General features: G+C 41.1%; 1 protein-coding gene across 1 annotated transcript in view; it reads left to right on the top strand.

The window, feature by feature from the left end:
* The first annotated feature begins 7212 nt into the window (after window positions 1-7212).
* The window catches only part of adprh (ADP-ribosylarginine hydrolase), a 33053-nt gene continuing 20977 nt past the window's right edge, over window positions 7213-19288 (top strand). Inside the window, exons 1-2 of the mRNA XM_084322557.1 lie at window positions 7213-7513; window positions 14975-15089. Coding sequence (XP_084178683.1) covers window positions 7464-7513; window positions 14975-15089 — 165 coding nt within the window. The 5' untranslated portion in view covers window positions 7213-7463. The remainder of the gene's footprint in view (window positions 7514-14974; window positions 15090-19288) is intronic.

Raw genomic sequence — 19288 nt, 5'->3', positions numbered from 1 at the left:
ATTGGTATTTATCAACACGGAGTACTTGCATGTGTGCGCACGACCTGTGTACACACGTTTGATAAATCCCGATTTGTATGTGCATAGAGACATTCTACATTCCGTGCGTAGGAGTGGAAATAGAACACTTTCTACGCATTATTGATAAATGAGGGCCCTGGTCTCCTAGACACAGGCTACAGGGAATACACCACCTGTGGAGGGGAAGGTCTCCTGAACACAGGCTACAGAGAATACACCCCCTGTGGAGGGGAAGGCCTAGTCATTAGAGCGCGACGGCAGATAAATAGGCCAGATAACGGTCTTCAGCCGCCTGGCTTCAGGCAGGGTTTAGGACACACAGGGCTGGGAGAATATCAATGCAGCCACCAAGCCTGTAAACCTTGGGACTCTGGCTGGTATTAGTTGGTTAAACCCTCTGCCAGTTGCTTAAAGGTGGAATCTGTAACACCGACAAGCAGACGACCAGGCAGAAGAGACCCACTGGTTTACATTGTGGTCTGATGTGTATTTTTCTATAAAAAAGAAAATGTAACCTTTATTTACCCAGGGTAGGTTCGCTGACAACAGATGCTCTTTTTCAGCTATGCCCTGCTACACATTCACACAGTTCCATTCACACCTGGGAGCCGCCCAGTACAACCACAGTCTGACACCATTGGCCAGTGAGCAACTCCACTGGAGCAGTTGGGGGTTTAGTGCCTTGCTCAAGGGCACTTCAGCGGTTGGTATTAAGGGTATGGGACAGAGTTATTCATTCACTTCCCCAGCCCAGATTTTTCCTGCCGGTCCGGGGGATCGAACCAGCGACCATCCGGTCACAAACCCGCTTCTCTAACCTTTAGGCCACTGCTGGTTTGAGATGAGTGGAGAGATTCACAGTACAATAAGTTACTATATATTTACCTGCATATAACCTTCAGCTCTGTATGATTGCATGTGCAAATGCTGTATATACCATATATATATATATATTTGTTCTCACCACGGCACATATATACCTATCCACATCAGTCTGTATTTACCTGCACATACTAGTCCTTTTACATATCTGTAGAGATACTATATCTATATAAATGAATGAATGAATGAATGAATGAATGAATGAATGAATGAATGAATGAATGAATGAATGAATGAAGTACATATCTCTTACCTACTCTTACTAGTTATACTACTGGCCCAGTATGACTTACTAGTTACTACCATACTGTCTTTTTTTTTTGTATTTTATTTTTTTATAATTTTTTAAACAAACACATAAACAAACATGACAACACACGATTAGATATACAAGCATTAATTAACAGTGCACATCCAATTAAATCACAGTTTAGATAAATGTCTTATACAAGATGTACCCCTAATACCTGCTATCTATTACCCTACACATATATGCTCTTGCTCGCACCCCCCACCCTGGACCCCCCAATGGATAATCCATCCATTATCATTCGCTCCTAACCAGACACTACCATTATATGGTAGCTTTTATTCTCTCCACCACTTCTAACCACATTGTCAATTTAGATTCATTGAGACCCAAAATTCTTGCTGTAGATATTTCTAGATAAATCACATCGAGATATGTAAGAATCCAGACCTTTCGGCAAATTTTTTCCAGTTGAAACCATCGTGATGCTATCAGATTTTTAGCCACTGTAATACCAGATAAAACCAATCTCTTTAGCTGTATAGGTACTGCATACTCAAAAACATCATTCAGCAGTAATACAGAGGGGTGTACAGGTATATTCAGAATTAAGAGATTTGATAATTGCTGGGTCACTTCTTTCCAGAATATCTTAACTGGTGGGCAGTCCCAGTACATGTGCATAAATGTCCCCTCGTCCCCATTTGTACATAAGGAGCATTTGGAGTCTTGTTTAAGACCCATTCTGTTCAGTCTTATAGGAGTCAAGTATGTCCTATGAATATAGTTAAGATTGATTTGTTGATGGTCCGGGTTCCTTGATGCAAGTCGAACATTTGCCCAGGCTTCTTGCCAATCAAATTTTTTTTCCAGGTCTGGTATATCCCTCCTCCAGACAGAGTCTAGGTGGAGGGTTTCATACGAGGCCGTTAGTAATTGATGATACAAATCTGATACAAAACCTCTTGATGTCTCTCTTTCATAGAAGAATTTGTGGTATCTGTGGTGTACAATTGGTATCCTTAATGGAACACTGTGAGCCTTCAAACATAACAATAATTGTGCGTAAAAATAATATGTGGAACCGGTGAGATAAAAAAAATATTCTATTTCATCATAACTACAAATACCCTGTTTGTTGAAAACATCTCCTAATGTATGTATGCCTTGCTTTTCCCATCTAGGGAATCTTATAGGTCGTTTTCCAATCAGGAGTGCATTGTTATTGAATAAGGGAGTATGATTATGCCATTTATGTGGGTTAGAATATTTTTTTTGTGTTTCACGCCATATCCGGATCGCATGAGTAATTATGGGGCCAAATTTCAGTTCGCATTGCTTAATTGATACTTTGGTGTATACTATGTCCTGCAGTCTATGTGGTGCTACTATATTTACTTCTAAATTTCTCCATGATACTGATGCTTGGGGTTTAAACCAGGTTGTCAGTGGTCTTAAAGTGTACGACTTAAAATAGTGGAAAACATTTGGAAATGCCATCCCTCCGTCGGCTTTGTTTCTCTGTGCGGTGGATCTTTTTATACGTGGTGGTTTGTTATTCCAAATAAATAAACGGTAGCATTGAGCTGATGAAGTTGATTCTAGGTAAGACATCCATCTTAACTATTGAAACCCGTGCCTGTACTGAGTTTTTAAGTTTTGACCACCTGTCAAAGTCGTATTTGATTTTATTTTGGATTTCTATGTAATTGTGTTTCACCGTTTGGCTTATGGTAGGGAATACTTCAACTTCAACATCTAAAGTGTTTAACCATTGGTATTTCTTCTGGAAGACTTGTATTTTTTGCAGGGGCGTTCAGTGGAAGGAAAGCCGACTTTGGCCAGTTTATCTTAAATCCCGATAGGTCGCCAAAGTCATCAATCAACTTGAGAAGATGAGGCATTGCGGTGTTAGGGTTTTGCATGAACAGTATTACGTCATCCGCATATAAACTAATTTTGTGTTGTGTGCCCTTGATTACGATTGGTTCTATGAGTTGGGATTGTCTTATATATTGTGCTAAAGGTTCTAGTGATAAATCGAATAGTCCGGGACTAAGAGGGCAACCCTGTCTAGAAGAGCGTGATACCGGAAATATTCCGGAGGTGATTATACCTGTTGTAATCATGGCCGATGGGTCTTTGTATAATACTTTAATCATATCAATGAATCCTTTTCCTAACCCCATCCTTTCTAATACTGCCCATAGATACGACCATTCCAACCTATCAAAAGCTTTCATTGCATCCAGGGACAGCATCGCCTTAGGTGTGGTGTCGTCCTTGCTGGCATCTAGTACGTATAGTAATCGTCTTATGTTGTCAGTGATCAGGCGGTTTCTTATGAATCCAGTTTGATCCGGATGAACTAAAGACGTCATATGCTTTTGAAGTCTGATGGCTAATACCTTAGAGAACAGTTTGATATTGGTTCCGAGGAGGCTTAAGGGTCTATAACTACCGCACTCGGTGGGGTCTTTGTCTTTTTTAAGGAGGACTGTTATGAGTGCAATATTGTCGTTCTTATGAAAGTTCCCCTCCTTGACTAAGTGTAAAATCATATTAAGTAATAGGGGTCCAATTATGTCCCAGCATGAGAGGTACATTTCTGGTGGGATACCGTCTCTTCCAGGAGCCCTACCACTTTGCATTTCGGATATGGCCTTCCTGAGTTCCTCTAGTGTGATTGGTGTTTCTAACTGTTTAGCATCATCCTCTGATAGTTTGGGGAGGTTAATTTGATTAAGATATGTGTCCATTTTGTTTTGATCGAAGGTCGTTTCTGATTTATACAAGTTGGAGTAGAATTCTTTGAATGTCGCGTTTATTTTTTTGGTGTCTGTTACAAGTCCTTGTTGTGCTTTAATGGAAGTTATATATGCAAATTTTGTGTTAACTCTTAATCGCGTAGCTAGTAGGTGACTTGGTTTGGAACCTTGAGAGTAATGCTGTTGTCTTGTACTACGTATTTGTACTTCAGATTGTTGTTTATAAATGGCGTTAATCTCTATTTTTAGTAAATTAACTTGAGATTCCAGTCGAACCGAGTCGTTATATTGTAAAGAAGTAAATAACGTGGAGTAAAGCATTTCTAGTTCCGCCAGTTTTGAGCATCGATTCTTGCGTATTTTGGATGAAAAGCTATCAGTGAAATCCTTGATCATTCCCTTTACCGACATCCATAATATTCTAGGGTCCGGCACCGATTTCACATTCTCTAGTAGGAATACTGAAAGAGCTTCTTTGAGTTGTGTAATGAATTCCTTGTTATTCAGCAGTGTCGTGTTAAAGCGCCATCTTGGGGCTCGGGATGATAGTACACCAAATGATCCTTTTAGGAGTAAATAACAGTGATCTGATAATGCATTGGGTACCATCTCCACTATAGTTATCAAATAGTCTCGGGTTGCGAAAACATAATCTATTCTGGAGAGTGTTTTATGTCTTGCTGATCGACAAGAGTACTTCCGGGTCGTGGGGTTGAGTGATCGCCATAGATCATTTACACGCACCTGTATTCTTTGTCCAATCCTTTAACGCATTAGATGACTTTTTTTGTTTGTTGGAAAAGTTGGGATAAGATTTATCCAACCCAGGGTCCCAAATGGCATTAAAATCTGCACCAATTATAAATGAGTATACTGTCTTTATACCTGTATCACTGTACATATTAATACTACAACTCTGTACATACATCTGATTAGCACTATTATTCAGTAGTACTCATTTGTATATTTTGTACCCTACCATATTATAACTATTTATTACATGGCGTTTTAACATTCGCAGAAATGCTTGATTGTGATTGGTCAATAGCGCTCGGCAGAGGTCCGTTATTACTCGTTATTACATGGCGTTTTCACATTCGTCGAAATGCTTGCTTGTGATTGGTCAATAGCCCCCCGACAGCGGTCATTATTACACAATAATGACCGCTGTGGGACAATAATGACCGATGTGCGCAGCTGTTCGCAATCAAGCCCACATCAGTGCAGCAAATCAGACACACCTGCCGCGGCTGCACTGACAGCGGAGTGTGTGTGACGATTACAGCGGAGCCAGAACAGAGGCTGCCCGCGATAATAATAATCACTTTATTTGGGCTGACAGAGCCACAGAACTGCGATTTGTCAAATGAATTAGGTATATTGTTAGTAAGTTAGCCATGTAATAAGCGGGATAATGTATAGCTTTACTCGGTCATCATCGCAAAATAATTGACCTTCACTGACGTTTAAAACACCTCGCCGAGGCGGCTCGGTATTTTAAACTACGTGTCGGTCAATTATTTTGCGACAATGACCTCGTAGCTATACATTATCCCTTACATAACGGACCTCTGCCGAGCAATAATGACCGCTGTTCACAGCTGCAGCAATCAAGCCCACTGACACACACTGCATCAGTGCAATCAGACACACCTGCCGGCTGCCGGCGATAATAATAATGACAGCGGAGCCACACAACAACTGCGTCTGCATTTGATCTCGTCTTGTCGATGCTGTAAAATGAATTAGGTATATTGTTAGTTAGCCATGTAATAAGCGGGATAATGTATAGCCTATACTCGGTCATTGTCGCAAAATAATTTACCTTCACTACGTTTAGAACACCTCGGCGAGGCGCCTCGGTATTCTAAACTCTGTGTCGGTCAATTATTTTGCGACAATGTCCTCGTAGCTATACATTATCCCTTACATAATAACTTCTTAGACTGTACATTTCTCCAGCCCTCTCTTGGCAGATCTGAGGTGTGGCCAACATGAACAACCCTTACCCACTTTATTTATTATTATTATTATTATTATTATTATTATTATTATTATTATTATTATTATTATTATTATTATTATTATTATTATTATTATTATTATTATTATTATTATTATTATTATAATACCCACTCAACTCCAATCCACACATCAGACCAAAACAAAAGATGTTAACAAAGTGCAATAACAAGACACTTTTACCTAAAGGCAATACCTGAGAACTGTAAGTCACAGTAACAGAACATATTTGAGTTGCCTTAACTGAGAACTGTAAGTCTTAGCCAACTGAAAACATTTGAGATCATCAACTTGAACAAATTTAGGCAATTGCCTCAACTTTTTAAAGTGCTGGTAACTTTTTAGGGTTTACAGTGCATGAAAGGCACTTGTAGAGTCACAACCCCAATAGATCCCAATAAGTGCTGAACACACATTGGTGCCAAGGGCTGATGACACCTAAGCCTATAGCTACACTGAAAAATAGACTATTTGATGCTGTGCTGAGACAGTTTAGCTGTGTTTTTTTTATAGTTTACATAACTAGCATTCTAGTTTTCTTCAGATACTGTATGCCATCTAGTTAGCCCCCCCCCCTCCCCCAGTGGTGCATGCTAGCTCTATTGTCATATAGTCACTAGGACCTAGTGTGTGTGGGGGGAGGAAGAGGTGAGGGTTTGATTGATTGATTGATTGATTGATTGATTGATTGATTGATTGATTGATTGATTGATTGAAAACTTTATTAACAGATTGCAGAATGGGTACAATACAGTACGGCTCAATACAAACAATTGTTAAGGGGATGCAGACCAGAAAAATACTTTCGTCTTGTTTACATCAGGGTCCCCCATTTTAAATTCATCAAGATATTTATGACATACAGAGATATACAGTACTGTTTCATCCTGACATTTATGACATACAAGATATACAAATATACAGTAATGTTTTTATAAAGAGATCATAAAAAAAAAGATATATACATTCGAGGGGGAAGAAACTGTACATTAGAGGGGGTTGGGTCTTTGTCTTTTTTTTTTTTACTGTATGAAGCACAATCTCAGGGGGCTCATACAGAATTCTGTAATGTACATGTGCCTTGTTGTGTGTGACAAATAAAACAAAACTTGAACTTGAAACTTGAACTAACATAGCGTCAATGATCATCGGGGTCAGTAGACTAAAGATTGACCAGTTGGTCAAGTTGGTTAAGGTCCAGCTTGGTTAGGGTCCAGCTTGATGATTAGGCTCCTTAAAGAGCAAGGTTCTATATTTGGACGGGTCTGCAGCTGCGTCTATGTGTTGCAGGCGCACGTTAGAACACCGTGTCGTTTAGGTTCAGGACTGGAGCGAGCGATATATATATGAGATATTCACTAGAATCCTCCAATATTCACTAGCATCATCTGTCTGTGCAGCGAGCTGGTCTGACGGCAAAGCTGCAGAGATTCTTCACCCGGCACGATACTCGCAAACACCGAGGCCTGCAGGAAGAGGAATCCCAGCGGGTTCTGGAGCCGCGGTGTTAATTTGAAAGGATGGCCGACGGGGGGAGTGGATCTTCGGGGAGACTCGGTGCAATGAACCGGTACGTTTGCAAGAGACGCGCCTGGGAGAAAAGGGGAGAGCAAGATTTTTGATAATAATGATACAAATAAAAATAAAAAACAATTAAAAGCAGGGGGGATTCTTAAATAATGAATGGACAGTGCAGCTATGGTTAGATCTAAAAATGGTGTTTAAAAAAGCCCACGATATTTTGTGGTAGATCATTTCAGTGTGTCTGTGACTCTTAACCATCAAAACCCGCACGGACTGCAACGTATGACGTATTTCATGCCAGTTAGGGTACCGTGTGTTACTGTTTACTTTTACTAGTCTTACTCATAGTGTATATTATTATATTCAGATTCAAATTCCTTATTGCCTATATTTATTGTCGATAGGGCACATGCCACACAGCATTTGAAAAAAACTGGGAATTTCGCCCCGCCCCCTCCCAATGTAGTCTCCTCCCCCTCGTTAAATTAAATTAATCAGATACCTGGTTGAAAGTGAAATGCTGTGAACATCCCTGCATTAAATGAATGGAAGTGTAAGACAAATTCAGTATAAATTCACTTTATGTAGTAGTATAGCATTAACATGTTCATATTTATCTTACAATTATGATGAATTGAAAATGGGGGAAGAAGTCCTTCTCTGGTCTGCATCCCCTTAACAATTGTGTATTGTGCCATACTGTATTGTACCCATTCTGCAATCTGTTAAAGTTAGCAATCAATCAATGTATTACCATAGTGTCTTTATACCTTCATCACTGTAGGCTACCATAATACACCATAGTGTCTTTATACCTCCATCACTGTACATATTAATACTACAACTCAAGAAGAATCAAGAGGTTTATTTGTCACATACATACAGTGAAATGCGGATTGATTGTGCAAAATACAATAAAAATAGGCATAGAAAAAATAATAAGTAACACAAGATAATTTTATGCATGATAAAAAAAGACATGCCAAGTTCCTGAAAAACTGGTTCCTATGTACACTACAATACAATTGTAACTCTTAATGTATCTAAACTATACAATACCTCCTTCCTTTAAAGTGACATTTTGTTTAAAGTGATCTGTACTGTACATACATCTGATTAGTATTGTATATTACTATTGCACTTTACTGTTACATTTGCACTCTGGTTGGATGCCAAATGTCAGAGGTGGACAAAGGTCAATTCTGTGGGATGGTTTTAATAGACTTACAAAAAGCCTTCGACACTGTTAACCACGACATACTTTTATATAAACTGAAGGCTATGGGTTTTAACAGTATATCCTTAAGGTGGATGGAGTCTTATCTGAGAGGCAGGAAACAAGTAGTGGAAATTAATGGGACCATATCCTCCTCACTCCAACAGACGTGCGGGGTGCCGCAAGGAAGTATTTTAGGACCACTTTTATTTCTTTTATATGTCAATGACATGAAAACTGCATGTGATTGTAAACTGTTTTTATTTGCGGACGATGCTGCACTCATGGTCTCCCATCAGGACAAAAGAGAAGTAGAGAGGTCACTCAGTCTAGAGCTTGTCAAGATCAGTCATTGGCTGGTCGAAAACAGGTTATCCCTACACCTGGGTAAAACCGAAGCTATCCTTTTTGGCTCGGCCATACGACTTAAGAGGTCTCCTGGGTTCAAGGTAGTGGTAGGAGATATCGAGGTAACAGCAAAGGAGGAAGTCACATACTTAGGATGTATTTTGGACAACACCTTATCAGGGGTGAGCATGGCACAAAAGGTGGTCACAAAGATCAATCAGAGAATAAAATTTCTCTGTAGAGTGTCCACCTATATTAACAGGTCAGCAATGGAAGTCCTGGCAGGGGCACTGATCCAATGTCATTATGACTATGCATGCTCCTCCTGGTACACTGGCATCACAGTAGCACTGAAAGGTAGGCTACAGACAGCTCAGAACAAATTAGTTAGAATGATTTTAAAACTCCATCCCAGGACTCACCTTACACAGACACATTTTAACAGCCTCAAATGGCTCAGGGTTGAGGAGAGGGTCTCTCAAATAAAACTCAACATAACACATAGGATACTCGGGAATACTGTCCCTCAGTACCTCAGTGGATATTTTAACATGGTAAGGGATGTACACGGACACGCCACCAGGGGGAGCCCTACAGACATCGTCCCAGTGAGATGCAATAGGAAAATAGGCCAAAACGGATTCCTATATTCAGCAGCAGTACAATGGAATAGCCTACCAATGGAGTTGAAGACCATAAGCCCCTTCTCCACTTTTAAATTAGCTATAAAGAGGTGGATCATAAGTAGCAGAAGCTGGGAGTAGTGAACAAAGGGTTTTTAATATGTGTTGTTTCTTTTATTGTCTATAAAATGGAATATTATTGTATGTATTTTTTTGTTTTTATACCACACATCCTGACATACAGACACTACAAACACCCACGTCCACACACCAGTACATAAATCCACTGACACCAATGATGAAGGACCACAATGGAAACAAGCCTATGGCTTTATTGTGTTTTATGAAATCCTATTGGTAAATGGAGAAAATGTATACCGGTTTCATTTTGTGATCAAATGTATATGTGTGATTTCCATTCTAAACCAATAAACTATTCAATCAATCAATCAAAAGTCACAGCAATACTCAACAACATGGCACCAATAAGAACCACCAGGGTTAAAAATCGCGCTGAGCCATGGATGCACACTGAAATACTGGCCGCTATGAAAACCAGAGACAAAAAATGCTCTGAACTTCATAAAAGTCAGACAAAGCTTTCCAAAAGCTCAAACAGTGAACTCCAAGCCCACGTGGTTGAACAAAAAATTCAAAGAAACAGACTAAGAAATGACGTAAACACCATGATCAGAACTGCAAAAAGAAATTTCATCAACGACAAAACTGAGGAAAACAAAAACAAACCCCGCGAACTTTGGAAATTACTCAATAATCAACTAGGCTGCAGTAAAAAACTTAAAACCAGATTTTCAAACATAAACATAAAGACGAACAACACGCTCATCACAGACAAGCTGGATGTAGCCAATTACTTAAACATCTTCTTCACAAACATAGCCACAACACTGGTAAACAAACTACCCTCCCACTCAGGGCATTATGGGGTAGAACACATAGTAGCATACTACAAAAACCTAGGGGTCCACAAAGACGACTTCAAACTTGAGATGGTAACAACCGATGAGGTACTCAAAAAATTGAGCGCCCTCCAACCTAACAAGGCCACTGGCCATGACAACATCCCCTCCAAATTCCTCAGAGACGCAGCAGCCGCCATCACCCCAGTCATCACACACATAATAAACCTCTCTATTTCAAAATTCAAAATTGCGAGAGTGACCCCTCTGCACAAAAAGGGCAGCAAATTAGACCCAGGCAACTACCGCCCTGTTTCTATTCTTACCTCCATCTCGTCATGGAGAAAATAGTCTACGAACAGGTCGAAAAGTACCTGGCGGAAAAAAATCTAATCTACGAATTCCAATCTGGCTTCAGAACGTCCCACTCCACTGACACATGCCTCCTCTATTTGAACGACCACATCAAACAAGAGGTGGACGCGGGCAAATACTGCGGCATGGTCATGCTGGACCTACAAAAGGCCTTCGACACTGTCAATCACTCCATTCTGATGGACAAGCTAAAAGCAATTGGTTTTGATAGCTTATCAGTGAGCTGGATGCAATCCTACCTGGAGGGGAGAGAACAGATGGTAGAGGTAAATAAACGGTACTCTATCCCCCCCCCCTCACAGTGAGCTGTGGTGTTCCACAAGGAAGCATACTAGGACCGCTACTCTTCCTAATTTATGCAAATGACATGTCGTCAGCCTGTGACTGCAACTTGTTCCTGTTTGCGGACGACTCAGCCCTGCTGGTCTCTGACAAGAACAAGTTGCAGGTTGAAAAAACCCTCAGCTCGGAACTAGGCAAAATCTGCATATGGCTCGCTGATAACAAACTATCATTACACATGGGCAAAACAGAGTCCATTCTCTTCGGTTCAAATAACAAACTCAGCAAGACCGACGGCTTCTCAGTTACAGTGGGTGACAATATTGTCACAAGGAAAGACGAAATTACCTACCTGGGTTCCATCCTAGAGGCAAATCTTTCCTGTGACAAAATGGCATCCAATGTAATAAAAAAAAGTCAACCAACGAACTAGATTCTTGTACCGGATCTCCTCTCTGGTAAACAAGAATACCCTGAAGACTCTGGCAGGAGCACTCATTCAAGGGTACTACGACTATGCGTGCACCTCATGGTACCAAAGCACCTCAAAGGCGCTTAAAACAAAATTACAAACATCACAAAACAAACTGGTCAGACTACTACTTGACCTGAACCCCAGAACCCACCTCACCCCTGCCCACTTTGACAACCTAGGATGGCTTAGAGTAGACGACAGAGTACAGCAACTTGCAATGGGCCTGGTCTACAAGATACACTATACGACCGGGGTACCCATGTACATGTCAAAATACTTCCCAAAGGTCAGTGAATACCACAACCACTACACCAGAGGAAGCTCAACAAATCATGTTAAACCCAGATTCGGCTCAAACAAGGGACTAAACACATTTCGCAATTATGCCACAACAATGTGGAACGCCCTACCCAAAGCTGTAAAGGAATGTGAATCCCTACCCACATTCAAAACCGCTCTTAAAGAGCACCTACGGGAGGCTGCAATTCGAAACTGGCCACCGTAAATGCCCAAAACCCCCACCACCTCCTAATAGACAGTCTCCTCCCCACCGCATGTATATATTCCCTCCCCGCCGTGTATGTATATTTCTCTCCCACCCACCCCCTCCTAATGTACAGTCCCCTCCCCATCATATGTATATGTATATACTCTGTCGGGATCTAGGGGTAACAGTACTGTATATTTGAATACCGTTTATGTCACAAATGTATCAGTACTAAATACCTATATGTCCCTATGCCATAAATGTCATGTATGTTGTGTATGTCATAAATGTCTATATGAATTGAAAATGGGGGACCCTGATGGAAACAAGACAAACGTCTTTCTCAGGTCTGCATCCCCTTAACAATTGTATGTATTGAGTAGGCCTGCCGCGATAAGCAATAAATCGATTAATTGCCGCGATAATTAAAATTAATGCAATGATTTTGACGGGCGCGATTAATTGCTATTTGCGCGTTTGTTTTAATGAGGCGGAACCAGTGCCCCTTGTCAGTCACTGTCCGTGTTGGGAGGCGGGCCGCTGGCTTTACTACAGAGCACAGCACAGGAGCTCTGTGGGGCTAACGTTACCCCTCATTGTTTCTATTCTACTAGCATTAACGTTACTCATACAAACAATCAATAGCGAGTTATATTGATCACGCTATGTACGATAGCCATGCTAAAACGCTAGCACAACATTAGCACCTAACCTAACAACAAGCCTTAACAAGTCAGTGATCTTTTTGCGAGACTAAACTCTCGGCTCGGTGGCAAATTGTGTTGATGTCGGTTTTGTTTAATCAATAAATGAGGCAGAATACACAGTGACTGTATCCTTTGTTTATTGCACTTGTGCCTGCTGCAAACATAATGATTATGAAATCCTATGCGAGACATTAAAGATGGCGGCTTTCTGTTTTCGTTCAGACTCCCTCAGACTCTCCAATGAGTGACGCGTCTCTATTCTGACCAATCAGTGGTCTGCAGTGTTTCACGTGACTTTTCTGGTATCACTTCTACTCGCTTGGAACCACGACAGAGCAGGGACTAAAAAAGTACCCAAAAAGTACCTGATAATCACAACAATACTTCCGGTCCGGTCGGTGGGCTTCAAAATAAAAGTCTAAAACACCGGAAAAGACGGAACGGTGGGCTTCAAAATAAAAGTTTTGGGAAATACATTTCTCCAAAAAAAAATTCTCTAACCGGTCGCAATAATATCGCTTATCGCGATATTTTCTGAGGCAATTAATCGCCCAGCAAAATGTGTTATCGTGGCAGGCCTAGTATTGAGCCTTACTGTATTGTACCCATTCTGCAATCTGTTAAATAAAGTTTTCATTCATTCATTCATTCATTCATTCATTCATTCATTCATTCATTCATTCATTCATTCATTCATTCATTCATTCGTTGTACTGTATAATGACAATACATTTGAATCTAATCTAATTAGACTTGTTTTATCACTCTGGAATGGATGGGGGATACCACTTCATTCCCTGTGGGGGTCTCTTGCATCGGCCAGGGACCTGTTGTAGGTATAGGTTGCAGACCTCGCATTTCTCAACACCTTCTGAGAAGGAGTGTATTTGTGAACATTTTTCATAGCCTCTATGCCTTGCCGATTGGTCATGATGACTGACGTAGCTTTTTCCTCCGTGTGCGACATTGAAATCAGCGCGGCATAATTTACAGGTACGGGAACGTCTCCTCCCACTTGGCGAGATATTTGCAGCTCTTCTTGGCTTTCTTAGCTGGTGGAACCGCACAATCCTCTCTCAAGTCCATCGTAGAATGTAATACATTTCGAGCTAAACCCCTCCTTTATCCGGATTCCGGTCGCTGTTCTTCTTCTTATTCGGGTCGCAACCGTCTTCCGGTCTGCTTCCTGTGCTAACGTTCTAATCTACACTGCTGCCACCTGTCGTCACGGAGGGGAATTGCTGCCATTTTGTAAAAATTTATTAAAAAAAAATCTGGGAACGGGATGACGGAAGGAAGGTTGAAATTCGGGACAATCCCGGGAAAATCGGGATGGTTGACAGCTATGGCACACAGACCCTCACCTGCACCATTGTTTACACTGTTTATTATTCTCATATTTTTATATTCAGAGTTAATGATATTGTTTACACTGTTATGTTTCTCGTATTCTTTTGTTCAGAGTTAATTATATTGTTTATACTATTTATTTTTCCTCATATTTTTATATTCAGATACAATTTTATTGCCTGTATTTATGTCTTCAATCTACTATTACCCTGCCCATACCTGTACCTCCCCTCCCCCATGCTGCTATGACACCCGGATTTCCCCAAGGAAAAGGAATATCTTAACTTACCTTACCTCATTAGATAAGCTATTTTTCATATTTGGAGAATAAAACAACTTGTTGTGTTTGGGTTCACACACCCCTCTTGAAAATTCTAAACGTAATCAACTCTTAACCAAATTAACCCAATGGGGGCGACAGTGGCTCGGGAGGAGGTAGAGCAGTCGTCTGGTAATCCGGCGGTTCCCGGTTCAATTCCCGCTCCTCCCGGGTAGCGCATTGAAGTGTCCTTGAGCAAGACACTCAACCCCTAACTGCTCCTGATGAGCAGGTTGGCACCTTGCATGATCGCCTCCGCTGTCGGTGTGTGTGTGTGTGTGAGTGAATGGGTGGGTGAATGTGAGGAACAAATTGTAAAACACTTTGGATAAAAGTGTTATATAAATGCACCATTTGACCATTTAACTGTACAAATCCAACACCTTGTGTGTCTGTTCCCTGCAGTCAGGACACGGTGGAGAGCTACAAGGCAGCCATGCTGCTGAGCGGGGTGGGGGACGCGCTGGGCTTCCGGAAGCAGCTGTGGGAGTATAATGACTCTGGGCCAGTCATCCACCAGGTGAGAGAACAGCTGTTGAACAGAGAGGAACACAGCCCCCTTCGCCTGTAGAGAATAATTGTTAAGACGGAACACAGTCCAACTTAAGAATTCACATTAGGGATGCTCGATATTGGCTTTTTTACCGATACCGATATACCGATATTGTCCAACTCTTAATTTCCGATACCGATATCAACCGATATCAACCGATACCGATATATGCAGGGTTTCCCCCCCCAAAAAATGGAATAATTTCAGGTAATTAACATTACATATCTCTTGTTGTGGAATTAACACAACATTATGCATACTTTTGACAATAAATAAAATCAGAATTTGTTCTTACTTGCTTGCCTGGGTAAATAAAGGTTATAGAAATGTACATTTTTTATTTTTGTTTTGTTTTGAAAACCGATACCGATATTTTCCGATATCACATTTTAATGCCGATATCGGCCGATAATATCGGTAGGCCGATAATATCGGACATCCCTAGTTCACATGCAGGTGTCCTGTCCTACTAAGTGTAGAGTACCCCTCTAAATGTGTATTTGTACCCCTCTAAATGTGTATTTATACCACTATATCTGTAACCCTCTACATGTGTATTTATACCACTATATCCATACCCGTCAAAATGTGTATTTATATATATACCACTATATCCGTACCCCTCTAAATGTGTATTTATACCACTAGATCCATACCCCTCTATGTGTATTTATACCACTATATATGTATTACAGTATTCCTATGCTCCAAAACAGTCCAAAAACATTTGTGAACGCCAACAACAACCCTCGATCCAAAACCTGAGTGATGGAAACTCAAAACCTGTCTGGGGCTGCCACTCCAAAAGCAGTGCATTGTGACAGAGGGTAAAGATGCCACCGTGACACTGAGAGCACCCAGGGGAGTCGTCTGTGTCTACCGGTACATCTTCTGTTTCAGAACCGAGGACACTATTTTGGTTTGCCACCACTGGAACAGGAGGAACGCCTGTTCAAGGCTGCCCTACATAGTCGAAGCAGAGACAGAATGGTGAATTATCACGCATAATATTGATTTCTATTTCCATTTTTCAGGCTATTTAACTTGATTAATGATTGGGGGGGAGGGCTTTAGAAGCTCGTTTTGGTATAAAAATGCAAACAAAATTCTGTGGGCCCACAAAATCAGTCGCCCATTCATTGTCTGTAGGAGGTCCAGACTAACATCACAAGTCTGGTTGTTGCCTCTCGGGTTTCTGTCTCTGGAGAGAGTGGCTCACGTTCACAGATATCCACTGGACTTTGCTAGACCACGGAAATGCCATATTTGAATTATTCATTTGGGTGGTGTTCCCCTTTTCTAAAGGTGTATTTCACTCAAAATACACACCTACTGCTTTCACTGTCTACTACTGCAATCATAGTAATCATAATAATCACAACTACCCACCTCATAGACTCATACTATAGTCTACCGACATAACTCTGTATGGTAGCATGTATAATAGTGCTGTATATACCGTATATATACATTTATATATTCATATTTACAGCATATATTATTAGGGGTGTAATGGTACACAAAAACCACGGTCCGGTACGTAGCTCGGTTTCGAAGTCACGGTTCACGGTTCATTCCGGTACAGTGGGGGAAGGTTTACAGAACGTGGCTTCCCATGTTCCACTCGGTGACGTAGAGTGCAGTTACTGTTAAGTAGGGCTGTCAACAAATATTCTATATTCAAATGAATAATTGACTTGTAAAATCATTCGTTTCTAGGGCGGCTAAGTGGCGCAGTGGGCAAGGCGCTCGCCACCAACGCAGGATATGCTGGGTTCGAGCCCAGCTCTCTGCATTGCTTCCGGCTTGGCTGGTCGTTCATACTAATACAATTGGCAGTATTAGGGGGTGGGAAAGCCGGTGGGTGGGGATCGGACGTTGTGGACAGCGACTCCTACAGGTCGGTTGGTGCGCCTGTACAGCAGAATCAGGAAGCAACGGGGGCAGCGTGAGCCTCCCACGCGTTACTCCTTGCCGCTGAGAGATCGCGCTGTGCAGGTGAAAAGATGCGACGGCTGCCTCCTCGTGTACCGGAGGGGACACGTGATGCAAGGCTTCGTCCACATTGCAGCCGACCAGTGGGAGGCATGGTCTAACAACGTTCGAGACAGGGGAGGATAGAATTGGATAATACGAAATTAGGATGGGAGAAAAATAGAAAATGGGGAGAAAAAGTAGATAAAAAAAAAATAAAATCATTTGATTATAAAATGTATATTAGATTGTGAAAAAAAACAGGTCTTCTAGGTAGGTAGGTCTTCTATCTCTGACTTGTCGTTTGTGTTCGCCAGTTATATTTTGGGAAGGGGGTGAACTTGGGGTTTTGAATTAAGTTCTGCATGCCAAAAAAGTAACGCACGTGTGTTCCGTTAAGTAACGTTGTATTCGTTCGGTACAGAGCGCGTACTGAACCGAAGGTCCTGTACTGAAACGATTCGGTACGAATACGTGAACCGTTACACCCCTAGATATACATATCTGTCTGAATATACCCGCATATAATCCTTCTATATACCTACTTATACACCTGCATATAACCCATATAACTCTGTATGATAGCAAGTACAATAATAATAATAATAATAATAATGGATTAGATTTGTACCGCGCTCCACATTCGCGAGAATCTCGGAGCGCTTACAGGAGACAAATACAAAAGTTAAATAATGCAGTATATACCGTATATATATATTTACTCTTTCTGTATATATTTCTATCCACATCTGTTTGTACATACCTGCACAATCCTTATTTATATTATATCTGTAGATACGATATCTATATCTGTACATATACCTTACCTATTCTTACTAGTTACGCTGCTGGCCAGTATGACTTACCACCATAGTGTCTTTATACCTGTATCACTGTACATCAATACTACAACTCTGTACATACATCTGATTAGCACTATTACTCAGTAGTACTCATTTATATTTTATACCCAGTTTAATCACCTGTACGTTGTATATTACTAGATTCAGATTCAGATAATTTTATTGTCACAGCTTTTTTAAATGTACATACATTCAGAAAATCGAGATGCTTGTTTTTCCCGGCTCCTCAACCGTAGTAGATTTGTAAATATAATACACAACGTATATTCTATCTATACAACCTATAACTATAAGCTATAACTATAAATATAAACTAGGGAGGCTGCAGTTGGTGAAGCATATGAACGTAAACGACTGAAGTACTCCGACATACTGTAGCAGCCAAGGCAGAACAGCGCGGCTGGCGTGCCCAGGTGCTTCCAGTTGAGGTCGGGTGTAGAGGATTTGTTGCCACGTCCACAACCAAGCTTCTCAAGGGGATGGGAGTGCGAGGACAGGCGTTCGACAAGCTGTCAAATCACTGTCAGAGGCTGCCGAACGAAGCAGCAGATGGCTATGGATCAAGAGAAAGGACCCCAACTGGGCTGCAAAATGACCATCGAGGGAGGGGTAAAGGCAGAGGGGGGCACACCTGGGACTAGGGATGGGTACCGAATTCGGTACTTTTAAAGGTACTTACCGAAACACGACGGTACTACCGTGTATCCATTCACGTGAGATATCATTGTCGGTACTGTAAAAAAAAATCTTTTTCTTTTTTTTACACTTTTTTATTTTCTTTTTCTTGCTTTTTTCTTTTCATGTCAACGTTCACATGCACAATATACGCTTACCTAGGATTTGACTTGATTCAACAACAAAGCAGTCGGGGCAATGGCAAGCCGAAAATGGTCGAAAGTGTGGTTATTTGAAGTTTGGATTTTTATTTTCACAACTGAGGTAGATAGATTACATTTTTAGAGACTAAAGTACAGAAAAAAGGTACCGTTGGGTACCGGTATCGATTCACATGTACCGGTACCATATCGGTTCAAATGTGAACGGTACCCATCCCTACCTGGGACGCCAGGTGTTGCCGTTGAGCCCTTCAGAGGTGTCGTGGGCCTGTCAACGAAACACCAATGAAGGAGGGTGCCCACCTGAAGACCCCAGTGAAGCTTTTACCACTACCCCATTCACTACCAAGTGCTGATTATCTAAGGGATTGTACTATCTAGTCCTATAAGCTCAACTATAACTATAAACTAAATAAGCTATAAATAAATGATAAACTAAAAGTTATATATTTTATACCTAGTTTAATCACCTGTACATTGTATATTACTATTG

This window comes from Notolepis coatsorum (genome assembly GCF_963971535.1).
Source record: "Notolepis coatsorum genome assembly, chromosome: 10".
Classification (NCBI taxonomy): Eukaryota; Metazoa; Chordata; class Actinopteri; order Aulopiformes; family Paralepididae; genus Notolepis; species Notolepis coatsorum.
Note: the sequence above shows the minus strand (reverse complement) of the source record. Positions and strands in the feature narration are given on the sequence as shown.